Raw genomic sequence first — 27,151 nt, 5'->3', positions numbered from 1 at the left:
CAAGAATTCAGCATGTTTAAGGGATACAATGTCATCTTGGGCAGTGACATCCAGGAGACTTTGTTTAAAAATGTTCATGGCCTTCAGGCCTCTTCGAACTAGAAATTGAAAAGAAAATCTATATTGTAAAATGGTGTTTGTAATTTGGACAGGTCAGATATGAGAGGATTTGTTGAAAGTCTGTTTTTCAAAGCATAGCTTACATGATCTGTCCATTCATAGACCTTCAGCTAATAGTAAAATGCTTTAATTGTGAGATGACTTTGTCTGGAGGTGTTCCCAGCTCTGCCTTAACTGCAGAAGCTAGAATGGAGATTTGATATCAGTATCTCCAGTTTCTGTTTATAATGAAATATCTGACCGTTTATGACCATAACTTTGTTAACCACAAATTGCTGGCTGAGTCTGCATGCTACATAAGCCATAAACCACAGTACATTGCACAAACTGCAGTGTCTAGGTTTAGATAACATAGTAAGTTAACAGAATACAGTAGATGTTTAGGTGTGCCGTGTGAATTCTGGCGGTGATAAAGATAATATAACATTATATATCAATGATATTCTACTATATATCTATGCACTTCAGCTTTAATGTATTTGATAAACCTGTTTGGGAAAATAGAAGGATATTCTAGTCCAAGTCAAAACTGATGTCAGTACTGTAGGTTAAAAAAAATTCCTTCATTAAGTAATTTTCAGTTTTGTGTTTGTAATTAATATTGGGGTTCCTATCCCATATGATATTTTGCAGATAATCACTTTAACCATTAATAAAAGTATAAGGAGATTTTTTGGATCTCAATAGATGGCAATCTTTAAGACTTATTCCAATGGTTCTTCAACTGTTTCACCCAATTACCCCTTTTCCCAGTCTCAAATAATGTCATTACCCCCCACAAAAAAACCCAGACTCTTTTGTTTTATATAAGTATCTTGGAAGTGGCAGTCCAAACTGGATTCTTGGCTCACAAAAAAAGCAGTTACAAATTGCTCCATTCTCCCCAGAGATATGCCCAAATAACCCCCAGATTTTCTCCATGATGATCTTGCTGCCCATAAAATTCAGGCATCTGAGTGGTGTGGAGCTGGAAAGAACCGAGTCCCTGAATTTGAGAGAGAAACACCCAATACCTTTGCAAAGTGGCTTTTTGCCCCCCCCCCAAAACGAACCACAAGTACTTCAGATAAAGCAAAAAGCATTTATTAAGATGGGTCAAGTCTTTATACAGGATACAGAAATAAATGATTACATACATTTTATATAAGTGATGCATCAGAAAGCAACAAATCAAAAAATAAAAGACACTGCTGTGCAATAAAGGCTTTGTTTTGTTAGACATGAGAAAAGACAGACACCCTTAAAATACATTGCATCTCCTAGCCTGATTTGTTTCTTTCTTAACACTTGCAACTTTAATCAAGGACTTCCCAACATACTCCTATTGTTTTGTTGCTGAAAAGGCTAGCGTTTGCATATCAAAGGAAATGGCTTTCACTCAAAGGAAAAACATGGTTTCCTAAACTTCGGAAGGAACCATGGATGCCATGCTAAGATGCTAATATCAGCTTTTATTAAAATGCTACTAATAAAGCCTAAAATTCTGACCCTAATCTGTTAATTCAGTTCTCCCAACTATGTACCCATTGCTGCTGGTCATGCTTTCTTCCTCTTTCCTGCCACCTTTCCCAGCCTAAAGCATCTCCAGAGAGCTAGGCCTTTGCATAATGTGTCCAGAGTAGGATAATCTGAGCCTGGTCATTTGGGCCTCAAGTGAGAACTCTGGATAGATGTCTTCAATAATTCATCTGTCTGTTTTCTTAGCTGTCATTGTGAGGTAGTTTTGAATTATTATGGTGAAATAGAGCTACTATTCATTGAAATGCTTGCATCAAACTTTTATATATATGTGTACTATGTATCTTTTGTTTTTCTTATGATTTCCACAACTCCCCTCCCTTTTTCCTAGAGATAAAAAATATTTGTCTTTTTATAACAAAGGCAGAAGTTGGGAGCTGTGGCTGAGGAGAGAGATGGGGCAGCCTCAGAATTAACCAGCTAGAATCTCTAGACAGCTGGAGAGGACATCCAGGTTCAACTGAGACAGGATATCAGGACAATGGCTACCTGTGAAATGAAATTAGTTAAAATATTGCAAAAAGTTAGTTTTGACTTTGTGTGTGTGTGCTTGAGTCTAATCTTTTGTGGCTGGTGTTTATGTTTATATGAGCTCACTAATTCTATTTTTTGCAAATTGGAGCTTCTTTCCAACAGAGTTGCCTCAAAATTAAGAGCAGAGTAGCAGTATCTTAACTTGCTATCTGTGCTTGGAACAATTTTGTATTTTCCTTTCCTTTGCCACTGTTTTCTTTGTGACTCCTTAAAGCCAAAAAGGAATTTTTGCATTGTCTTTTTTTTCACTAAGGATATTGCCACCAACATTAGGTCTTCAGAGAAATCTGGAGCGCTTTAGTAACATTCTGTGCACTTAAAGGGGACACAAGGCTTTAGCAAAATCAGCTAATAGTGTGGAAATACTACTCTTTTTGTGGAGCAAGTCTAATATATGACAAAATGATAAGGAAAAGCAATATTGTAGATGTTTTTTACTGAAAAGTGTAAATATAAAGTCTAGTTTGAGTTCAGTTCATGATAGTTTTGTGACTGTCTCCATCTACTCTGTTTGGCAAAAATATGGAAGTGGTTTGCTATTGCCTTGGTCTAGATAGGCTTGTCACTGTAGTCTTCAGGCCAGATTTTTCCTGGATGATTTATTGATCTATCATTGAAAAATGTCTTCAAAAGGGATTTTATTCTTTAGAGGGTGTCTTGGAAGAAATTGTATCTAAGTTTGGGCGCCGTGGCTTAGCTGGTTAAAGCGCCTGTCTAGTAAACAGGAGATCCTGGGTTCGAATCCCAGCGGTGCCTATGACCTCTATTTCAAGATAACAGCGTGTTAGTTTTGAACTCACCTCTTCCCGGACATTTTCTGGCATCGCTCAGAACATTCTTTTGCATATTAGGGCAAAGTATTGTTCAGTTCAAAAACAATGAGATGAGGCCCAATAAAATAATCGGATGAAAAACCCAAAAGGCAATATGAGGCAAATCGGAAATATTTATATTTGACCCAACCACAATTTATTTAATTTCTCCCACTTGTTTTATTTTCAGCAGATTACTTAAATTGCCATTCTGTCTATTAATGGAACCTGCAGCAACGAAAGCCAATTTACAACGTTCTTAAAAACGAAGCTAAACTAAACTAAAATAAGATAAGATAAGATAAGATTAGATAAGCTGAGCTAAACTAAACGAAACACTTCTAGTCTCTTAGCTGCTCCTGCCCTAGATTTGCCTTCTGGCGCCGCTATTCGCAGCATCCCCTTTCGGGGCCGCGTGTAGCACAGATCGTCTGAAGTTACAAAAGGGCACCAGAGCTTCTGTAGAATGCGATTCTTTCCAGGAAATTCTGAGCAGCCGCAAGATGAAAGAGGAGAAAGCCTGGACTGGAAGCAGCTTTCAGAGCGAGCAGGTTTCCAACAAGCGTATTCGCAAGAACCCCTTTGCATACTTGTGGCTTGTGCGGGGGTCCTCCGGAAGGGGTCTGTCGGGTTTCCAGCGCTTCTGGTTGTGGCTCCGTCTCTGCCCCTTCTCACGAAGCGATGCCAACCGGCGCGAGAGACCCCTGTCCTTTCCCTCAATCCCCCGTCTGCCCTGCACGCCGCCGGCGTCTTCTTGGAATAGAAACCGTGACAAATTCCTAGGGAGAAGACTCGTGTATGCTTTTGATTAAGGGCTGAAGATCACGTTCCAGCTTTCAAAACAGACGGCTCTTGACAAGAAACGTGCCGGGAAATAAAAAAATGAACTTGTCAGAAGTGGGATTCGAACCCACGCCTCCAGGGGAGACTGCGACCTGAACGCAGCGCCTTAGACCGCTCGGCCATCCTGACACCTAGAAAATGCTTTCCTAAATTATTATTAGTAATGAATTACAACAGAAGCTGTATATTCATTACATACAAAGCTCTTAAAGTTGCATTTAATTCACTAATATTATTTAGATGTATTCAAGGGACTCAGTTCTACTGACATGTTTCTACTATTGCATGGATTACTATGCACACCTTCTCAAGTCTCACAATGAATATATGGGAGTTATATATACCAACCTTCTTATGGCCATTACGTTTAGACAGGCTAAATACATTTAGTCTAGTCTAGTTGTCAGCATTAAGCAAGTTACCAGCAGCTGTCTGTGTTTCAGCCTGATTCATGACTTTGGGCCAGTCACTCTCTCAGCCCCTCTCCTCACAGGGTTGTTGTTGTGGGGAAAACAGGAGAAGGGAGTATTAGATGTGTTCACTGGCTTGAGTTATTTATAAAAATAATAAAGGTGGGATTAAAAAAATGCTTACGCTTATAATTCAAAAGGGATGCAAAGTTGCTCTATAGCAGTGTTTCTTAATCCTTTTTCTCTCAGGACCCCTTCCCACTTTAAAAATTATGCAGGACCCCAAGAGCTTTTGTTTGTATGGGTCAGGGTTCCTCAACCTTGGCAACTTTAAGGTGGGTGGACTTCAACTCCCAAGGCTGGCTGGGGAATTCTGGGAGTTGAAGTCCACCCGCCTTAAAGTTGCCAAGGTTGAGGAACTCTGGTATGGGTTATATTTATATTAAAAATTAAAATTGATGCATTCACTGCTGCTACCTCTTCTCACAATTGTTTGATGTGATTTTAATATTGTATTATTTTTCAACAAAGGCTAGCCAATCATTTTGATTTCCCAGATCCCAGAGGGGGTCTTGAGGGACCCTCAGGGGTCCTACTTTAAGATTAAACACTGCTCTATAGCATACACACAGGATTTAAACTATTTTGAACTGTCTTTAGAATATGGCAAACTCGCTTCTATTTTTGATTGCTGCATTTCAGAATTTATCCAAAATAATGCATTTTGTAATACGTACAATTCTAACATGAAAAAAGCTTTTTGTTTTTTCATCAAGACACAGCATTAAGAAAGCTTAGCTGAATAATATGTACTGAAGTAGCAAATTAAGAGGGCATCCTTCCTTGCATCAGCTTTTCATACTACTGGCTGTTTCTTGGGTTATTTGGCATACGCCCAAACTATTTCTGTGGACCGCTTTTGTCTAATATTGCTAATCCATACACTGGGTAGCCATTGTACCTTTCCCTCAGCCGATTTTTCTGTGGTTAAGATGAGACCGGCGAAACAAAGGGGAAACTGGAGTTACCATTGGAATATATATGACAGCTTCTGGACTTATCATTAACTAGTGCAATTGCATGAAGAAACACTCACTTTTAATCAGAATTGCTAATCTTATCAGCATCAGGATGACCAGTCCTCACCTGAACACTGAAGAATATTTGAGCTGCGTTTGCATGCAGGAGTGTCCATCTTTCTGCGTTTCTATTTGCAATGTGCTTATTTATTTATGGAATTTATAAACCAATCTGAAGACTAAGAAGTGTACAAGATCAACAGCTAAAGCCAATACAAAACAGTAAAACAAAAATGCAATTATATTTAATAAAACCTGTTACATTAAAAGCACAGTATAATGATAATTCCATTTCTGGTGCAATAGCTCCAAATATGTTGTAGCGTATGAATACAATATACGTTATCAGAAACAGTGCTGTTTTTCTGAATTTTCTTGGCATTATGGAGTCTAGTTCTGATCTTCAACCATTAAATGATAATTTCAAACAAGGCTAAAGTTCTGTAAGTTAACAGGGAAAGATTTGCATGGCATGTTTCTTATCAAGATTGGCTCAGTTGTATTATTCATTTGGAAGGCCATTCATGTCAATGGAATCTGATTCTATCTACGTGATACAGAAAGGAATAGCAGCTTGGAACTGACCATATTGTGTACTGAAAAAATATTCTTGCAATTCCTCAGCATCAAGCATGGAGGGAGTGTTTTTCCAAATTGCATTGTCAGATCAAAGACAAGGCAAGCCCTTCTTCACATAGAACGGTTATTTACACAAAAAGAGCTAGGGCAATAATATAGTAATATTCAGCCATTTTATTAGGATAGAAAAGTGAACTTTTCAAAAGCACACTTGTTCTATGTATGGGGGGGAAATAAAAAATAAACAACTAAATGCCAAACAAAAGTCTGAGATCAGCCAGAGTGAGCTTGGTGAAGGAATCTCCTTTTCCTGATAACACCTTCTGAGCTAATTCTTTTTTCTTGGTTTGCAGCTCTGAGATCTTTTCTTCCACAGTCCCTTCACAGACAAACCTAAAACCAAGCACAGTATGCAATTAGGTCAATTTTTAAACCATTCTTCCTATAAATTCTGATGCAATGTCAGATGGTTTTCAGCAAAGTGGGAAAAAAAACTTCACTGGTTCAAGCTACTGAACTAGTTGAACAATCCTGAATTGTAATTCCTGCAAATCTTTAAAGATAGTAATCAAATTGAAATCATTTTACCTGTGCAATTTTGAGCCCTGTCATTCAGCACTTTATGCAATTCCACTGTCAAAACACTATAGCAATGGTACAAGACATTTTGTGAAGCACTACCTGTGGATCTTAACATCCTTCTGCTGCCCCACCCGGTAAATGCGGTCACAGGCTTGGTCTTCTAGTGCTGGATTCCTGAAATTTAAGGGAAAAATAACAAAGCACTTATGACCAAAAAGAAAAGAAGATGAAAACATTTCTCACACAAATTAAGTTCAGAGCCTAGGATTGCCAATGGCAAGTCAGAGACTTTCCTTTCAGCCATGTTAGATTGATCTTTGCCTTGGGAGAACCAGTAATAGCATCTCCTCCTTGTTTTTCCCAGCATTTATTCATCTGTCTCTTCCTCTCTATTTGTTCTGTTGCATACCTAGAATCCTGTTCAATGCGGTGAATATGGAAGGAGTAATGAGTAAGAGCAGCCACTGGCAGCTCATCATCTGGGCCAGCAGTTAAAAAATAATTTAAGAGCCAATTTGGTGTAGTAGTTAAGGTGCTGGCCTGGAAAGTTCTAGGCCTCCCTTAGACATGAAAGCCAGCTGGGTGAGTTTGGGCCAGTCACTCTCTCTCAGCCCAACTCATCTCACAGGGTTGTTATAGGAAAAATAGGAGGCAATAATTTTAGGTATATTTGCCACCTTGAGTTATCTGTCTGTCTGTCTGTCTATAAATAAAAGGTGGGATAAAAATCTAATAATAATTTAGAAGGGGATTGGCAAACATAGGGAGATGTTAGGCTTATTTCATTAAACAGACAGCAGGTATAGATTTAACATGTTGTTTTGAATGGCAAATGACAAAAAGAATTAAAACACATAATTTGGGGACCTCAATTAATGATGCAATTCTTTTAACCAGATTTAATTATTTTAACTGCAAACAACACATTTTTTTCTAACATGGAGATAAAAAGCTGCGATATCTTACCAGTGCATGTCTAGAAGGAAGAGGTGGTTTCCTCCAACCAGATTAAGGCCAACACCTCCAGCCAGAAGTGAAATCAACATCACCTATGATAAGAGGGAAAGTTGGTTTATTATTTCACAGGCTATTGATATACTATATAAATCACAGGCTTGATTTATACTGCCATCCAGATGTATATTTTAATTTGGCTATGATGGCTGGGAATATTGGGAGTTGTAGTCCAACACATCTGGAGTGCCAGGTTGGGGAAGATATAAAGCAAAGTTCCCATAAAGTTCATTAAGCTACAAGGGGATTTATCTGTCTTTGCCTTAATAGGATGTGTGAATCAACCCATTATAGCTTAGCATTATGAGTAAACTAAGCCATTATGGTCTTTCAACTAAAGTTAAAAGTCCTGGTTTAAGATCAAGTGTGAATGCAGTCAATTAAGTTCTAAATAGTGTACTTTTCTTATTCGTAGAACATATTCTGTAAAACCACACTTTTTGCAAATATGCACCATTATATACAAGAATATTGCAGATCTCATGAAATGTAGAAATCAGTTTCTCACGTCAGTTCTTCTGGTCTCGCCTCATAGAATAGCATTACCCACTTCTCTGTTCTGCACATTGATTTTAGCTGCACCCCCTGGGAATGGGGCCCACTGAATTCAGTGAGATTTTCATATAAGCATGGACAGGATAAGTCTGACAAAATTCAGAAACTCTTCATTTCAGTGCAGGTTGTCATTGATTTGGAATAACTGATTTGAGCTATGAGAGCTATACATTTGATTGAAAATACAAAGAATAGAGACTCTCAGAATGAAGAATTCTGAATCTAACACTGTACGAAATACAAAGTCTTGCTTATGAATAGAATCAGTGGAAGGCTTTCCTTTTACTTGCAGTTCAGACCACAGATTGAGTTGCAAAGTGTAATCTATCAAGCTCATTACAGACAATTCTAGCTGATTCAGAATACAGTGGGGCAAAAAAGTATTTAGTCAGCCACCAATTGTGCAAGTTCTCCCACTTAAAAAGATGAGAGAGGCCTGTAATTTTCATCATAGGTATACCTCAACTATGAGAGACAAAATGAGAAAAAAAATCCAGAAAATCACATTGTCTGATTTTTAAAGAATTTATTTGCAAATCATGGTGGAAAATAAGTATTTGGTCACCTACAAACAAGCAAGATGTCTGGCTCTCACAGACCTGTAACTACTTCTTTAAGAGGCTCCTCTGTCCTCCACTCGTTACCTGTAGTAATGGCACCTGTTTGACCTTGTTATCAGTATAAAAGACACCTGTCCACAACCTCAAACAGTCACACTCCAAACTCCACTATGGCCAAGACCAAAGAGCTGTTGAAGGACACCAGAAACAAAACTAGACCTGCACCAGACTGGGAAGACTGAATGTGCAATAGGCAAGCAGCTTGGTGTGAAGAAATCAACTGTGGGAGCAATAATTAGAAAATGGAAGACATACAAGACCACTGATTATCTCCCTTGACCTGGGGCTCCACGCAAGATCTCACCCCGTGAGGTCAAAATGATCACAAGAACGGTGAGCAAAAATCCCAGAACCATACAGGGGGACCTAGTGAATGACCTGCAGAGAGCTGGGACCAAAGTAACAAAGGCTATCATCAGTAACACATGCTGCCAGGGACTCAAATCCTGCAGTGTCAGATGTGTCCCCCTGCTTAAGCCAGTACATGTCCGGGCCTGTCTGAAGTTTGCTAGAGAGCATTTGGATGATCCAGAAGAGGATTGGGAGAATGTCATATGGTCAGATGAAACCAAAGTAGAACGTTTTGGTCTAAACTCAACTCATTGTGTTTGGAGGAGAGAGAATGCTGAGTTGCATCCAAAGAACACCATACCTACTGTGAGGCATGGGGGTGGAAACATCATGCTTTGGGGCTGTTTGTCTGCAAAGGGACCAGGACGACTGATCCGTGTAAAGGAAAGAATGAATGGGCTCATGTATCGTGAGATTTTGAGTGAACACTTCCTTTCATCAGCAAGGGCATTGAAGATGAAACATGGCTGGGTCTTTCAGCATGACAATGATCCCAAACACACCACCCGGGCAATGAAGGAGTGGCTTCGTAAGAAGCATTTCAAGGTCCTGGAGTGGCCTAGCCAGTCTCCAGATCTCAACCCCATGGAAAACCTTTGGAGGGAGTTGAAAGTCCGTGTTGCCCAGCGACAGCCCCAAAACATCACTGCTCTAGAGGAGATCTGCATGGAGGAATGGGCCAAAATACCAGCAACAGTGTGTGAAAACCTTGTGAAGACTTACAGAAAGTGTTTGACCTCTGTCATTGCCAACAAAGGATATATAACAAAGTATTGAGATGAACTTTTGATATTGACCAAATACTTATTTTCCACCATGATTTGCAAATAAATTCTTTAAAAATCAGACAATGTGATTTTCTGGATTTTTTCCCCCATTTTGTCTCTCATAGTTGAGGTATACTTATGATGAAAATTACAGGCCTCTCTCATCTTTTTAAGTGGGAGAACTTGCACAATTGGTGGCTGACTAAATACTTTTTTGCCCCACTGTATTTAGGGAAAGGCCTCTGAAATCAGTCACTCCAATAAAAACATTAGATTAATTATTCTGCAAACAGAATGGGTAGTTAACATTCCAATTGCTATTTTGTGCAAAATAAACAAAATACAAGTATTGTATTGTATTGCATTTGGCAAATACTGATATGGCTAAAAGTTAGAAGTAGTTATTTTGAAGAAGCAGCACTGAAAAAGAATTATCTTGGAGCTCTTTTCATACCTTGATTCCTTGAGGATTATTGTTGAATTCTTCAACCACATCCATCCTCCGTTTCGGGTTCACCGAACCATCCACTGTGGCATACTTCAGGCCAAGCTTGTCCAGATGCATTGCCACAATTTTTAGCATACTTGTCCATTGAGATACAACAACACTATAAATGTAGAAAGGAAAAGCAACAACAACCTTGTTCCTGGTTCAAACCTTATGTGTTCTAGCAACAAGTTCACCTACTTTCTTCAATATACACATAATAATGGGCAATCTGATACATCCAGTATAACGATTAATGTAACACATAAATAGACAATTCTGAAACACAATGGAAATGGTTATGGTTCCAGGGAGGAAATGGCAAACTGAAGACAGCTCTGCTAAAAGCAAAGCTGATAATTGCAGCAGAATGAAGAGCTGATGAGTAGACTGGCTCTTCTTGATTCCTCTCCAGACAAGGAGAGGAATTGAGATCGCCCACAAGTGCTCCATACATTTGCTCCTCACAAGGAGACTGCAAGACAGAGGTTTCCAGCAGGTTTAGAGTTCTGGGAGATGAGGGAATAGCCATCTTGCTCAATCCATGGTTAGAGCCTTCAAAAGGACACTGGGTTTGCATACTTCCTCTTCTAATCACTTTTGGAAATTGCTTGTTAACTGCTTTTCAGCTGTTAGGAACCTCTGGATCAACATGTTTTACTACTTTCCTTCAATCCTTGGCAAAAAAAGTTTTAAATACAAGTTTAAGGACTTAAAAAAAAATTTTGGGGGGGGAATAAACAGTAAAAGAGGGATTAGAACTTTGATTTTGGAAGGTTACAAAGAGACTAAGGGTCCAGATGGATTTGAAATAAGATTTTGGGATTAATTATAAGAGTCCTTCCGCTAGGAAAATGCTTTGGTTTTGAATTCTCTTAAAAAAAAAATGACAGGATGAGATTTTGAAGGTTGGATACCAGAGGGAATCAGAAGGAACTAAAGATTACAGTTAATAGAGAACACTTAAATTTAACTTACTAATACAGAATGGAGCAAAATATTTTAACATTGGACATATTGAAGGATTTTTTTGAACAATGGACTCAGAAGTTAATTTTAAGAATGTCTGCCTCTATAGATAGACTGTGTTTAAAAGATGTTATGGAAGAGGAACAGGTTTTACTGGACAAGATTGAGACTGATCTGAAAGTGGATTTAAAAAGGACAGGCTACAAGAATGATATGGAAAAAGACGCTACACTGGACATACAAAAGAAACTAGCTGATGTCTTAATAATTAAAAGAGATATACAAATAACAAGCCAAGAGAGTGACCTGGATAATTTTCCTATATTGGATTTATAAAAGAGACTTGCTAAAGAATTTTGTGAGAAGGGACAAAGGAAAAATGAAAAGAAATCAAGTTTTAGGCCATTATTTGAAGGGACTAAAGATCAAGATTGTTAAAAGTAAAATGAAGGGATATAAAGTTGGTTTATTTGATCAAGGTTAAAATAGATATGTTGTTAACTCTGGTAACCCTTAACGGACTTTTCCTGATCAGGACTGAAACAACGAGATTTTAAGGATTTGTTTATAGATAAGTGATGGGATATGGGAAGAAGAGATCATTTGTTGTATTTTAAGAGAAGGCAATAAGTTACTAAAATTGTTTATATTTGTTATGATGAAAGGGGATGTAATTTCTTTATATGTTTTTCTTTTTCTTTACTATATTTTTATTTTTTCTATCTTTTCTGTTTTTCATTCTATTGTTTTTTACACTTTCTATTTTTTCTTTTTCTTTTACTTTGTATTAGTTTTTATCTTTATAATTGTAATTTTTAATAAAATTACTATTAAAAAAATGGTTATTATGTATTAGCCTTCAAAAACATCTGGAATACCACACATGAACTTCTTAAGGCCCATATCTTTGGTAATTCTACAGACAGTCCTTGTTTAACAACCACAATTGGGACCAGCAACTCTGTCGCTAAGCAATGTGGTTGTTAAGTGAGACATCATGTGACTGTGATAGACTTTCAACCTCACTTCCACCGTGATCATTAAGTCAATCATCTGTGGTTGTTAAGCAAGACTTCAGGTGACTGTGACTTGCAATTTTACTGACAGTGGCTTCTCCACTGACTCTGCTTGGGGGAAGCTGGCTGTGAAACGCGCAAATGGTGATCACGTGGCTGTGGGATGCTGGAGAAGTGCTCATGCGATTTGGAGAGAAGTGGGTGTGGCCTTCTTGTGAAGCCCTCTGAAGCATCTCAAGAGAGCAGTGCGCAATTTGGACAAGGATGTGCATGATTTGGACAAGGGCACACATGGCCAGCAGTTGCCTTGCATAGGGCCAGGCTGGGCACGCCTCGTCAGCAGTGGGAAGAAGACAGCAAAGGTTAGCTGGGTGTGGCAGGGCCAGCAGAGCACAGGGCAGCTGGGGCTTTGCGTTGTGACACTGGGGTGGCTTGAGGCAGCACTCCTTTGCAGCAGTGGCAGTGGTGGGGCTGAAGCAGAGGTCTGGGGGTGGTGGCAGGCAGCTGAGACTGCTGAAGGCCCTGGGGCTCTACTTCAGCACCAGTGCTGCCACTGCCACTGCTGCCGAGGAATGCCGCTGTGCAGGGTAGCCAAAAGGGCAGAGATGAGGGGGAGATAGGTGTGGGGGGAGTCCAAGAGACAGCAGTCCCTTACCTTGCCGAGGCTTGGGGCTGGGAGGGACCAAGCTGGGAATGGCTTGGTTTGGGGTGAGTCCTCCCCTAACAACCAGTGGGATTCAGTTAACAATGGCAATGGGGACTGCCGGGATTTCCTTTGCTAAGTGATACAGTCATGTGATGTCACACTTTATGACCGCATTGCTTAGAGATGGAAATTCCAGTCCCAATTACTGTTGTAACTCAAAGATTTCCTGAACAAAATATTCTGAAACGCAGAATGGCTATACTTACCATTTTTGAGATTGACCTTGAATTTCCTTCAGTTCTTCTAAGAGATGAGAAATCTAAAAGGATGAGAGAGGAAAGAGCACATAACAATGAGTGTGCCCAATTTTATGCCTGTTTACTGAGAAGTTCCACTGCGCTTAAAGCCAAAACCTGGAGCTTCATTGATTTAAAGCATTTTTATTTTGCCCTCAGCTGAGAAGACTATCAGGGGGCTTAAATAAGATCAATAGGAAGTAAGGCAATTCCTCCATTAAGTTTACTAATTAAAAGAGGTAACACAGGAGAAAGAAATGGGGAGGGAAGAGAAAAACAAACTGAATCGGTAACCAGCTCTTAAAGCTGCATAATTGCAATCAGCAATATTCACCTCTATTGGTAATTTGAGCTCAAACAGTTCTGGAGAATGGGTTTCTCAGCAGAACTAATGAAGTGGTTCTACTTCCTTTTCTACCTGTTATTCAGTCAACCTTACTTTTTTCTCTCCTTTCTTCTGTTAAAAATGGCACCAAATCTGGGATTCCCTTGAAAGGACCATCACTGCCTTCCTACCTTGGTGCTCTGCCTGGTCATTTCGAAAAGATCAGCACCAAAAGCTGTACCAAAGAGGTTCACTGCCGAGTGTGGATTACTGCTATCAGGTTCAGACAGAGTTAAAGCACTGAGTTGTTCCTCCAGTGAGAGAGAGATGCCTTCGCTATTCATGTTAGCCTGGTCAAGAGCCTGAAAGAAAAAGGATACAGCCAGGGATTCACAATTTCTGAACTCTAACCTCCATCAGAATGGATCAATAGTTGTAAGCCTATCACATAGTTACCACTTTCAGCAAAGAAAGATGGCAGCAGCACTGACGAAGCCTCAGCAAGAGGGACAAGATGTGAATGGTGGTGGAGACGGGAGGGCTCTCTTTCATCATCTTTCCTAAGGAATCCTCTTGACACACTTTAAACTGTTGTGCTCCTATCAAAAGATGAAACTGAATATGTATCAAAAGCAATACTATCAGGCTAAAAAACAGAATTTATTTCAGGTGTAGGCAATCTGGTTTCTGAAAGATACAATTACAATTTGAGGGTGGGAGGCAAAATTATCAGTGGATAGGGGAATTAGGCAAAGTGTAAAGGGCATATCATTTGTTTATGTGGAGTCTGGATTCCCCCCCCCCCCACACATTTGGGGGTAAGAATTCAAAGTTTTATTTGAATTATGTTATACTATTTTAGGGCCTATATTACAATTTTCACATGTTTCTACCTCAGTGGGAAACATATTTTGCCCAATTTCTGGCAACCGTGGTTAGAAAGAACTCCATGGCATGAAAAAGGGGGTTGGGAGTTGCATGGTCTTGTGGCCTTAGGTTGCCAACCCCTAGTTTATTTAAAAAGAAACAGATGTTTCTCTAGAAACACTTCAAGACAAGGTAGCTACTGCTATTAGAACAAATTACTATCTTTTAATAGGAAACAGTAGGTTACAAAAATAGCAACAAAAAAGTGGAGCACCCTGTTCAGATTCTTCTCAACACATTTCTACACAGTGTATAGGATAATTTAACACCTTACCCATTTTAAATGGGTTGTCTCCAGAATAGCCTGTATATGAAGTTTCCTGGTGCTTGAGAAAGGACTGCAGTGTTGATCTGGTTGAACATCAAGAAAGCATAATGAAGCAACTTGAAAGCAGGTCTCCTTCCCTGCTTTTACACAAACCCAAGACAAACACAGATGCAATGACTAAACAGAAGGTGTGTCAGCCAGCTAATTTAGTGCCACCAAGAAATCTCTGGCCAAAAAGTGAATGCAATTTATAAAGTGACTGATCTCAAAATCACTATAACAAACTCAAGATGAACTATAAATACCAACCGAAAATGCAAGTAATATAAGACTTTTTCTGAGGAACATAACATGGATAGCAAGTGAAAATATTTGAGGTAGTAAGCAGAGGGATTAACATGTATCATTTAGCATTTTCATATTTTAAGGAAAGAGCAGAGAGCTTGTTGGAGGCCATAATCATCTGGGAAAAATCTCTCGGGGCCATATACTGGTGGTGGGGCAGGCCAAAGATAAAAGTGAAGGGAACTATTTTTTCTCTTTCCTCAGGCACCCTGTTGTGAATGTAGCCTCTCATGCCAGATTGTCAGTACACTTTTCTGAGAGAGAGAGATCTTGACACTTTGTAACACACACAAAGGCAGACAGTCCCAACCTTTTGAGATATAGCAAAATTCTGATCATTTTAAAACAAGGGACAGAATTTAGGGAGAAGCTATAAGACAAAACTGATCACTTTCGGCCCTAAATCTCAAAGCTTATTTATATAATAAAGACATAGTTATATTTTCTTTTCAAGACCCTTGTCTTTGTTCAGGTAAAGCCAAATATTCTAAATATCAAATTTAACAGCAGAATGCTAATTATACTTTGGAAGAAACACAAAATCAAAAAATGCCTTTGCTTTATGAAATCATAAGACTAAAAGGGTTAAATTCAATGAGAAAGCAAATATGCAGCATGAGAAAATGATTCATGGTCTAATGCTCTTCATTATATCTAAAGACTAGTGTCCATACATCTAAGCATCAATCTTTTGCAGGAATGTGTCATTGAGGTGGTAACTCTGCCATGTAGAGAACTGAATTTTCTGTGCTTTTAGGTAAACAGATGGGGACACAGAATGCACGTCAGAACGAAAGCAGACAGCAAGGACAGAAATGGTCTAGAAATGCTTCTCGAGAATAGAAGGAACATTAGGAATGTTAACTGTACTCATGATAGAGCTAATCTCTGAAACTAAGTTTACAAATACATTTATAAATTTATGCCCTTATAGGCATCACACCTTGATCGTTTGAAAAGCACATCATATACTGACTGTTCATCTTCAGAGAGTTTCAATCTGTGCACCTGAACATAACGCTGAGGCAGAGATACCTAAAGGGAAGAACGAACCAAAACAACTTAAAAAACTGTATCAACATGATTAGTGCAATGCAGCTACTCAAAATTAATATAGTAGAAGAATGATTTCTCCTATGAAAAGTCTGGATGACATATTTTTGCATCCCACTCTCAGGCCTAGAGCTGTAGGGATGCTATGTGAATGCAACACTGGCACATTATATGCTTCTTTGTACTGGCAGAACATAAAAATTTCTGAAGCCCAATCAGGTAATAATACATCTAATGAAAATTTTTTGCCTAATATTTAAAATCTTAAGCATAGATTTGTCTAAGCAACAAAACAAGAATGTTGTGCATAAATGAGTCAGAAGCCTGTTGTCCTACCAATTTTTTTCCTCAAAATCCTATCAATAGTCAAGCATAATAAAAGTTGGAGACTAATAGCACATAGTACAGAATTTCAAATCTCAGTTTAGAAGAAGCAAACAATTCAAAAATCTTGTTTTCAAATATATTGCATTTTTTAAAATTAAACTTTCAGTGCAAACAAGACAAACTATGGGGAAGATGTGGTTGATGTCTCAGGCAAAAATGCTGGGGAGTTAGGAATGGAGAGAGCATATGTTATTTGCTCTATGCTCTTTTAGCTACTCTGATGCACAGAGCTCCTGTTCTGGAACTAGGGACGTAACGATCAACTGCCAGCTTGGCCAGTTTTTTGTACATAGAATTGGAGATGGAAAAGAGACCATTTGCCTTACGAAGGAAAATAGTTGAGTTTAAAATACTATTTGTCTATCTAATTAAAAATGATATAGTCTATTCTTTCACATTTGGGCCAGACAAAACTGTAACTCTATGCTATACTAAGGGAAGAAGAATGGTAGAAAAAATGGAAAGAAGTTATTACTAAAGGCTTGCCAGATGAATCAAGCTGGTCTTTAGTTCTTCGTAGTAAGAGACACCTGGTTAAAATCATCAATCTCTCTCCTCCTTTTCTTCTATTATTATCAACTTGGCTCTTCCATACCTTAAACTCATCAAATGGAGAACAACGAAGGAACCTAGGGGGGCAAAAGGCAGTAACAGGAAGGCAGTAGAGATAGGTGAGACACTGCAGTTAAGGAGTAAGAGATTCAGGACAAATAACTTTACATTTAAAGCTACTGGCAAAATGTAAGCCCAATATGTGAACAAAAGACTTGTGTTGGGCTCAGGTTAAGTAAGCCTTTCCTGTACAATTAGCAGATATGAGCATGTATGAGACAGAAAGAGGAAGAAGACTCCCATTTAAGAAAGAAAGAATCACACTTAACTTACAAAACCTTTGCCTGCTCATTAATGAGATTAATTTACCTAAGCAGAGAGTACATATCCAAGAGGTTGTTCTGAATGGGTGTTCCAGTGACAGCCCATCTGGCAGTAGCTTTCAGTTTACAGGCAGCTATGGAAGCCTGCACTTTGGGGTTTTTGATATTGTGGGCTTCATCCAGTATAATTCGAGCCCAGTGTATCCAAACCAGAGGAGAGAAGAGAAATGATTTGTCCTAGAGAAGTAAATTTCGTCATTAGTCTGTGATGTTTGCAAAAATGCCAGCACAAAATTTGCATTTCAATATATCTAGCAGTGTACATGTAAGACTGTATCTTTTCTCAAGATACATGTTCCAAAGTGTACTACAATACTTTTTTGAGCTGAAAACCACAGAACATTAAATAAGTGTGAAATTCATTGGATCCACAAATTTGTCTGAAAATTGAAGATCAGGTCAATATGTAATGAGCTTTTTTAAAGATCAAAAGTATCTTAATCAGAAACATTAATAAACTGCTTCACTCCTTCAATTAAAAGCCATGAAGTTTACCTGGGGTATGAATTTCATTTTTTTACAGCATGATTAGAGTTCATATTAAAATACACAAAAATTAATCAATGGTCTTTAAACCTACTTTTACTACTAGCTGCTGCACTGTAGAATTAAGGCTACATTGAGAATTATTCAGGTATAAATATAGAAAAGCCAGAAAGGTCATAAAGACAATCCACTGAAATTATAACAAGTGTAGTGAGTCTGTAACCACTCCAGCACAAATCATTCTGTGTAATGGGTTCACAAACACACAGACATCTCTCTCTCTCTCAAAATACCTTAAAGTTCAAATGTGGCCTTTATCTCAATAGAGCAATTCCTTGTTTCTATGTTAAAATCAACTTTGCACATTTCAGTCACCTGTACTAGACGATCTTCAGCAACAGCATCTGTTTGGTCTTTTTGTGTAGCAATTTCTTTGGCTAGAATACTGTAAGTAGTGATAACAATTTCATATTGACAAAGGCTGCAAAGAGAAGGAGATACAGTTAATAAAGAACATGGTATCTCAGAATTACCTTTCTATTTTTAATTTTAATCTCAATGAAAAATCAGTGTGGCTGCTTTCAAAAGTATACAGTGGAATATTGTGAATGTTTGTACGCTGCCCAGAGACACTTTGTGTGAGATGGGTGGCTATATAAATGTGACAAATAAATAAATAAATAAAATGCCTACAGAGTAAATAATAAATAAATAATCAAATAAATAAAGTGCCTATACAGAATACTATAGAGAATACTAAGCAGATTATCTGAACCCCTTTCAGTCAGGATTCAGGCCGGGATATGGGACTGAGACTGCGTTGATCGCACCCTTGGATGACCTCTGGTGGGAGCAGGCTGGGGGCAGTGCTTCCATTCCTTGCTCTTCTTGACCTCTTAGCAGCCTTAGATACCATTGATCATAGTATCCTTCTGGACCGGCTTTGGAAGTTGGGGGTGGGCAGCACTGTGTTGTGCTGGTTCTCCTCATTCCTCTGGGGTCAGTTCCAGTCGGTGTTGGTAGGAGAAGAGAGGTCCAGTCCACAGCCCCTACTGTGTGGGGTGCCACAGGGCTCGGTTCTCTTGCCTCACTTATTTAACATCTACATGAGGCCGCTGGGTGAGGTGATCTGACAGTTCGGGGTGAGGTATCACCAGTATGCTGATGATACCCAGCTTTATATCTCCTCCCCGGGCTGTCTGAGTAATGCCGTGGATGTCCTGAGTAGTGCCTGGAGGCTGTAGGGGCCTGGATGGGAAACAATGGGCTTTGGCTCAACCCAAGCAAGACTGAGTGGCTTTGGGTGTTTGGGACTCCCAGTACCAAGGTTTTTCCACCTCTGGTCCTGGATGGGATGGCTCTGCCCCAGACGGACCCGGTGTGCAATTTGGGGTCCTCTTGGACTCATGGCTCCTGCTAGAAGAGCAGGTGGCAGCCGTGGCTGCCTTTGCATACCTTCAGGTTGTGCATCAGTTGCGCCCATTCCTGGACTGGGAGGCTCTACTCACTGTCACTCATGCCCTTGTGACCTCCCGTTTGGACTATTGCAATGTACTCTACATGGGGCTGCCCTTGAAGAGCATTCAGAAGCTTCAGCTGGTACAAAATGCAGCTGCCCGGGTTGTAAATAGTGTCGGTTACTCGGCACACGTACCACCACTGCTTCGGGAGCTGCACTGGTTGCTGGTGTGTTTCCAGGTGCAATTCAAGGTGCTGGATGTTACCTATAAAGCCCTTCATGGCTTGGGACTGGGTTACCTTAGGGACTGTCTTTTCTCAGTTGTTTCTACCCATCCAATCTGGTCCAGCAGGTTGGGCATGCTCTGGGTCCCGTCAGCCAAGGAATGTCGGCTGGGACCAGGAGATGTGCCTTTTCTGCTGTGGCACCTGCCCTCTGGAACATCCTCCCTCCTGAGATTAGGATGGCCCTGACCCTTTTGGCTTTTCGGAAGAACTTGAAGACCTGGCTTTATGCCCGGGCCTGGGGCCCCGAGCATGTGAAGGGCCCCATTTCATGGTTGTGCTGATACCAATGTTTTTAAAAGATCTCTTGGCTGCATTTATATTTATATTGAATTTTTTTGTATTGTTTTAAATGTTGGCTGTTTTTATTGCTGTTAGCCTGCCCAGAGTCACTGGTTTGAGATGGGCAGCTATATGAATTGAATGAATGAATGAATGAATGAATGAATGAATGAATGAATGAATGAATGAATGAATGCTGTCCTTGAACTGGTTTCTTAGGAAATGTATGTTTCCATCCACTCTTCCTTTTCAGAGATGGGGAAAGGGACAGACAAATCAGCACAACAGCTGCTTCTAGTTCCACCACAAAATTACAGAAAGTCCTCGACTTACGATGGCAATTGAGATCAGAATTTCTGTGACTAAGTGTAATGGATGGCATGAGCAGGGAAGATTCTGGAATGGAACTTCAAGGTTGTCAGGAGGGAGGAGAGACATTCCAGGGCAAGCGCTTCCTCACCCCGCAAGAATGTGAGAAGACGAAGAGGATGAGGCTGGCCCCTCCCTAGAGTCTCACAGGTTATAGACACTAGTTGCTTTAGTATAGGTTTAGCCTGGCAAGATTTTGTCTATAAGGTGCAAGCTAATAAAGGAACTGAACTGTACTGGATTGCCTCGTTGCTGTTCTTGGGCTGAACCTGACACTAAGCAATACAATCGTAAAGCGTGACTGCACTGCTCGTCATTAACTGAGTGCCATGGTTGTTAGGTGAGGCAACTTCCTGCCAGCTTCCCACAATCAGAGTCAGTGCTGGGACTTTGCTGGGGATGCTGGGATGGCTGGAGCTCCAAGGATCGGTCGTAATCACCATTTGTTCAGTGCCATCGTAACTTGGAACGGTTGATGACCAAATGGTTGTAGGTCAAGGACTACCTGTATTTTCATCAGCTTCATGAGGATGTACCACAACTACTAACAGCAAGTACACAATTGAGTAGATCACAAATATTTTTATACAACAAATTTAGGGTACTCCAGATCAGTTTGCTAAGGAAACTTTGTATTGAATAAAGCTGTATCCTTAGTTACATCCCTGGGTAGCCTTGACAAATGCTCTGTCTGTAGAATAAGCTGAGATAATCATTGCTAGCAAATGAGGGCTGAAGATGACTGCTGAGATTGTAGGCCTAAGTGAGAATTGAAATGTCAGTTCGTGCTTTTGCTCTTAAATGGCTCTATAGCCATGCTTTTCTTTCAGTATCCCAACATATCTAAGCAACAGCACAGGGCAAGATACACTGCATCTTAAAAACTACTTTTGCACTTACATACTAGTATTCTTAATTCGGCTAGGTCCATGGTATAAGTACACCCTGAGTTTGCCATGTTTTACGTGTTTTTCCACCTCCTTTTTCCAGTGATGGATCAGAGATGCAGGGCAGACAATCAGAGTGCCGTATGAACAGGTACCAATAGAATCTGAAAATGCAAAAGTGAATACGTGAACGTAAATGGGATCTAAACAAAGTGCTGCAGTGCTTAGTACACCTACTCAGGGTCCTAGCCACTTATATTTGTCAGCTTTCAATTTTTCCTAATAGTCAGTATTCCATGGCCACAGATCATGGCTAATCCTGTTTGTGGAGAGGGAAAGGAACTCTTTTCCTTAGGGATCTTCTTCCTACAGATTTTTAGTATTTCACCTAATCTAGTGATCAGTCCTACCAATACCTAACCTATGTACAATGAATAGTTCATATTCATTTTTTTAAAAAATTACATTAGTTCCAAATTTCCTTTTTATCTAATCAACAAGAAATAATCCAATGTTATTATACTATGTAAATGAGTTGACAGTGACAGCGACACTATCTTATTTCTGTACCTTGTTTTGACATCCAAGGCTCTAATTTCTTCTCTTTTTCTTTTTCTTTTTGTGCACATTTCTGGGCCAGAATGAGAGCAATCATTGTTAAAGTCTTCCCTAAGCCCATATCATCCGCTGGAAAGAAAGAACAGCAGAGAACAAAACAAAAATATGGGATTTATGCGCATGGACACCTTAACTCTCTGACTTATCTTTGACTCTTCTCATCTTCCATATGTATCTTGTTTTCCACCAATAATTCTATATTTTCCCCTTTTACATAAAATTTGTTAGAGAAATGGATGGATTAACTGTACAATAAATTTTGTTTGACAGCACTAGGGAGTCTCCATCTGCAAGTGGCTAAAGTGCTGATTTGAGCTGAAACTAAATCCACTTCTGAGGATTAAAATTAAGATCTTATTGTAAACTATATTTTCACAGAGAGTTTGCAGAAATAGGAGGTTTGGTCCTTTTAAAAACTGAAGAGCACACTCAAGGAGGAACTTGGGGAGTTGTTGAACCAAGGCCTAAAAAGGATGGAGTTTAATACCGCTGTAAATGGTAAACAACAGGAAATTTCAAGAATCAGGGAAGAGGTAATTAAATAGAGAGAACATCTATTTTGATTAAAAAAAAATCTAGCCAAGTTTTTTCTGCTCAATTGTTTATTTGTTTTTACTGAGGTGCTAAGCCTAATTGTCTCTATTTCTCTGTACAAGATATTAAATTGGGTTGATTGTCAGCTTTCTTTTAGTTCTTCTTCAGGCTGGACATGAAGGTAGTAGATTTAGGATAGTCTAGTGATCTGACATGTACATTGGGATCTTTATAATCTCTCTTCTCAGATTTGGCCAGAGCTCACTATTTACAACAGACCAGTGCTACCTTGTGGTGTTTGGAGCATATATTTTCTGTTGTCTTTTTTCTTTTTTAACAAAGCAGTATTTATTTCCATCTACACTGAATATTCGCATTTTGGATATTTAAAGTTAGAAATTAGGACTTATTGTTTAGGTTGTTTAAAAAATAAAATTTGATTTAGTTTACCTCCTGTGAGATTGATTTATCTCCCATGGAGAGGGAGAAGTAGAGCATAATCTTCTAACCACATACTACATAGCCAGGAGGTTGTGCCACTGAAATTATCCCCCCCCCCTTTTTTCTTTTGCATTTTGACCTTTTAATTGCCAGGAAGACTGCACAGGTTTGAAAGCCATCTCTCTCATACACATACCAGCGTTGCAGAGAATGCCAGGTAAGATGCCCCCGAAAGATAAGTAGTGGCAGCATGAACTACCAAGCCACTGTGCAGAACATGGGGCCGTGGTATGAAGATCATAAAGTCTGGGGAATGAGTTTGAGACTTCTAGCTTTCCACCCTATGGGCACAGTTATTTTGCTACATATACGTTACCCAGAATTCCTCCACATGGTTCCTGATTTTCCCTCCACATAAGCCAACTAAGGGCTTGCTTTTGATGCAGCAGCATAGAGATCTGAAAAAGTAGTAAAATATGGAATCAACTGCTATACAAGATCTAATTTTATTGTACATATAATCTATACAATTAGACATAAATATAGTAAGCATCAACAATCCATGATACTGAGGGACCCTTTTAAGGCTCAAAATGGTCTAGTCAGACCGATTTATTTTTCTTTCCTAATGGCAGACATCCTATTTCATTAAATCAAAATAGTAGCTTCTCCTGAAAAAATTACTAATATGAGTAATATTAAATACGTCCATTTTCTGTCATTTATACAATGGTCTCAGGAGTTCACCTATCTATCTCAATTCGAAGAAGTATTTTGTTGTTATGAATCCCACTTACAGGACTATTTTTGTTTATTAAATTGATTTATATTGCCACCCATCTTGCAGATGCAACTTTGTGTAGCTAACAACACATCAAAAACAACACAAAAGTCAACATTAACATTAAATGTGCTGGACTGCAATTATCAGTTTATACGCTTAAGAATTTTAATTGTCTTACATTACATTAATATATATGTAGGGCTAATTTTAAGTTAAGGATGTATACTACAGGCAGCCCTCATTTAGCAACCACAATTGGGACCGGCACTTTAGTTGTTAAGTGAAGTGGCCACTAAGTGAAACCGTGACTACGGTTATGATCCTACTTCAGCTTTCCTTTGCTTTACAGACCTGAAAAGGTCATAAATGTGATTGGTTATAATGTTACTTTTTCATCACCATCATAACTGCAAACGGTTAGGGCTACCTGTAGATATACTTCTTGTTTTTGTTATTTTTATATATATATATATATAATATAATAATATTTTAATTACATAATAAAGTATGTATTGCTCAATATAGCCCAAATTTGTGTGTAAGGCTAATAACAGAAACATATGCATTTAGACAGAAGTAGCATCAGATATAAGCTTATGAAATAAATGTGCCATTTATGTTTATTTTGGATCACACCATCTCTACAATTTACTAAAATCCATAAATCTGTAATGCTGGTGTAGCAGCACTAATACAATTTTATGAGGTTCAACACTTTGTAACAGTAGATGCCTGCACACTTTTTAAATACTCTTATTAGAAATGAAAACAAAGCTTTAGAGGGCTTTATTGAACCAGAATATTGTAAGCAAACTATTTAAATCTCCTTTTCTCCTTTTTTGTGCAGAAACTGATCCTGCATTTGAGGGCATTTCATGAATGTTCTTTAAGTGGAATTGGTGATATATTGATTGAGCACTATATAGAAAATAAAACTACATAATGTTTTCCTTTTGTTTTCACTTACCTTCAATCCAGGTGGATCTTCACTTATGGTCTTCTCCGTAGGGCAAGATTCAAGAGATTTGTGGAGCTGACTAATGGCATCACTTGTGGCATTATGTACTGCCTGAAGATGATCATCAGTCATTCGGCCTCCATAAAGAGCCTGCCTGTTGGAATTATCTAAAAGTCAATTTCAGAAGTTACACAATTAGCAACTTTAAATTTGTTATGCCATAGTGATTAAGATAGGACCAGCCATCAAGTAGATCAAGTCAAGAACTTCACAAAAATGATACTTTATGGAAAATTAAGAACAAAAAGCATATTTTGCATTTATGCTTTTTCTTTTCTTTCCACTTGTAAACAAGGGAGTCAATTAAATAATGAGCCTTGATTACCTTCATTATTAAGCATATATTCCTCATTCATTTCTGATATCAGTGTGGCTGTCCCTTTCCTCATATATCTTTAAAAGTATTATGGCAGAACTGACCAAATCCCAATGGAGGATGGAGTTCAAAAGAACTGGGCACAGGATCCTTCTGGAATAGCTCTGGTTCCTTTCCTGTGACAGGACCTGGCTGCACCGGGCTGACCTTGGTGAACAGATCAGGCTGTATCTTCTTATGCCTCACATCTGCTGTTGTGCAAAAACTGACTGAAATATGAATAAAATAATATTGGTAGTCTTTTCTGGATAGGATAATTTCAGAATGCAAATGGAAAAGAGTGCCTTACTACTCACATACCAACTATGATTTTATTCGGCAACATAGATCCAGATGTTGTATTACAGTTGGGCACAACTCAAAATGTTTCTGATTATCTAAATAGTTCTTTGGTTCAGGATAATTTAACAGCAATCACCTCATCCAATATCACCCTGCCTGGATTCCAAGAAGGACTCTTCTCTATGTGTCCATCTATTATGGAAATACAGTAGGTGAAGACAAGAGAAAGTTTTCTTTGTAAAAGTACCAAATTATGTTAAATAAAACTATACCCTCCCTTTCAGGGGTCTGATAAATACATTGTGCTAAATCCGGGATGGATAACTTATTTAAAGATGGGGCCATACTTTAAAAATGTATTCAGACTCTAATAGGAAGAGGGGTGTGGCAAGCAACTGCAACACTTGTTCTGGAGGATGGATGATTCAGGTGCAAAATGGATACCTTAAGCTTTGCAAAAGACAAAGCACCAATTTGCATCTTAAAGTTTGCTCACCTGCTGCCAAAAACAGACCCTTACCCGCTTTGGGGTGTTCTAGCTGGGCTCTATAGGCTGCACATGTCCTATAGATGAAACTATTTATTTGCCAAATTTAGAAGCTTGCGCCTCCCCAAACTCCATGAAGATTCTGATTGGCATACAACATTAAAGACAGTAAGAATAATAAAACAAGGAAAAGAGTGATGTATTGTATATCCAGAAGAAAAAACATTCAGAATAATATAAAATCCTATAAGGGCTCACCACTACCCCCTAACTTTCAACTAGGCTTGAAACTAGGGTTTCAAAGACTTTTTAAACAGTCAGGATGGGGGCCACACAGATTTCTGGGGGGACGCTGTTCCAGATGGCATATAATATAATAGTGAAGGTCCCCATCTTTATCTACATACCAAGCCATTATTTGCTTAATCGTGGTTAGTTGAATATACAAATGACAATACAACATGCTAAATCATAAAGAAAGTTTTACAAATCATAATGGCTGGGATCATCCAATATACTATACCATAGTTTGGCTTAGCATAATGTATACACTTAGCTAATTTTACCTTGGGAAACTTCACATTCTGGCAAGCTTATGTTGTATAAGGAATTTTCATGTTTTTGTTTAAGAACCTCGCTCTTTCTCTTTTATACTTTTTATGTGATTGAATTTATTTATTTATTTATTTAATGTTATCTATTTATTGCCAGGGAGTGTACATGAGCAAACCAATACCAACTGTCTCTACAATTAAAAGCATAAAAAGAAATCAATATAATCTCATCATAATAATGACATTAACAATAAACAAAAGAGGCAAGTGCCTCAAATCATGCTAGGCTTTCAGGGCCGCAGAAATAAATCTGTTTTAAGGGCCTTCCTGAACAAAGGAGGATAAGGGCCAATCACACCTGCAGTGTATTTCCTAATGTAGGGGCTACTAGAAGGCTTGTCTTCTAGTCCCCTTATTTTTTGGTGTTGCGGGGGGGACTGGAACAGACTCTTCCTTGATGTTCAGATTGGCAGAAGTGGTCCCTGATATATCCCAGTGCCATGCTCTGTAAGGCTTTATAGGAGATAACAAGTACTTTGAACGGGATCTGGAAACCTACTGCCAACTAGCACAGCAACCTCAGGACTGGTGTTATTCTGCAGTAACAGATTTTTCTGTTCAGTAATCTGTCATGGTTCTAGTACAGTTGTAACTGGCGTAACAGCCAAGTTGGGCAAATGCCTCCTTGCCCCAGCGTTACCTGCTCATCTAGCAGGAGCCCTGAGCCCAGGAAGTCCCCAAGTTGCAGATAAGCTTATTCTGGGGGGCAAGACCCCATCAAGAGCTACTACTGAGGCTGCTATTAACAGATGATCCTATGTTTACACACAAGATACAAAGTTCTAAGTACCA

At 39.0% G+C, this 27,151-nt stretch overlaps 1 protein-coding gene and 2 non-coding genes across 5 annotated transcripts in view; 1 reads left to right on the top strand and 2 right to left on the bottom strand.

Moving 5' to 3' along the window:
• The first annotated feature begins 2,854 nt into the window (after nt 1–2,854).
• On the top strand, nt 2,855–2,928 carry TRNAT-AGU (transfer RNA threonine (anticodon AGU)). Its single transcript has one exon. It is a non-coding gene; the product is annotated as a tRNA-Thr (tRNA).
• A 945-nt stretch (nt 2,929–3,873) lies between these two features.
• Nucleotides 3,874–3,956, bottom strand: TRNAL-CAG (transfer RNA leucine (anticodon CAG)). Its single transcript has one exon. It is a non-coding gene; the product is annotated as a tRNA-Leu (tRNA).
• A 1,125-nt stretch (nt 3,957–5,081) lies between these two features.
• Nucleotides 5,082–27,151, bottom strand: part of TTF2 (transcription termination factor 2) — a 33,727-nt gene continuing 11,657 nt past the window's right edge. For 2 of the 3 annotated variants that reach the window (XM_088140779.1, XM_088140778.1), the window contains 17 exons: nt 25,021–25,185; nt 24,550–24,707; nt 23,175–23,256; nt 21,776–21,892; nt 21,219–21,369; nt 18,300–18,405; nt 17,425–17,615; nt 16,979–17,132; nt 16,007–16,098; nt 14,725–14,801; nt 13,980–14,122; nt 13,715–13,885; nt 13,169–13,221; nt 10,239–10,392; nt 7,444–7,526; nt 6,577–6,651; nt 5,083–6,288 (listed from right to left, as the gene is read on the bottom strand). In XM_088140779.1, coding sequence (XP_087996905.1) covers nt 6,144–6,288; nt 6,577–6,651; nt 7,444–7,526; nt 10,239–10,392; nt 13,169–13,221; nt 13,715–13,885; nt 13,980–14,122; nt 14,725–14,801; nt 16,007–16,098; nt 16,979–17,132; nt 17,425–17,615; nt 18,300–18,405; nt 21,219–21,369; nt 21,776–21,892; nt 23,175–23,256; nt 24,550–24,707; nt 25,021–25,185 — 2,117 coding nt within the window. In that variant the 3' untranslated portion in view covers nt 5,083–6,143. Of the gene's footprint in view, nt 6,289–6,576; nt 6,652–7,443; nt 7,527–10,238; nt 10,393–13,168; nt 13,222–13,714; nt 13,886–13,979; nt 14,123–14,724; nt 14,802–16,006; nt 16,099–16,978; nt 17,133–17,424; nt 17,616–18,299; nt 18,406–21,218; nt 21,370–21,775; nt 21,893–23,174; nt 23,257–24,549; nt 24,708–25,020; nt 25,186–27,151 lie in introns of all 3 variants that reach the window. The other variant, XM_088140777.1, reaches the window with a different exon arrangement.

Source organism: Python bivittatus, unplaced genomic scaffold, assembly GCF_059951505.1.
Source record: "Python bivittatus isolate LINGU-HERP-01145 unplaced genomic scaffold, Pbiv_v1 ctg000340_np1212, whole genome shotgun sequence".
Lineage (NCBI taxonomy): Eukaryota > Metazoa > Chordata > Lepidosauria > Squamata > Pythonidae > Python > Python bivittatus.
Note: the sequence above shows the minus strand (reverse complement) of the source record. Positions and strands in the feature narration are given on the sequence as shown.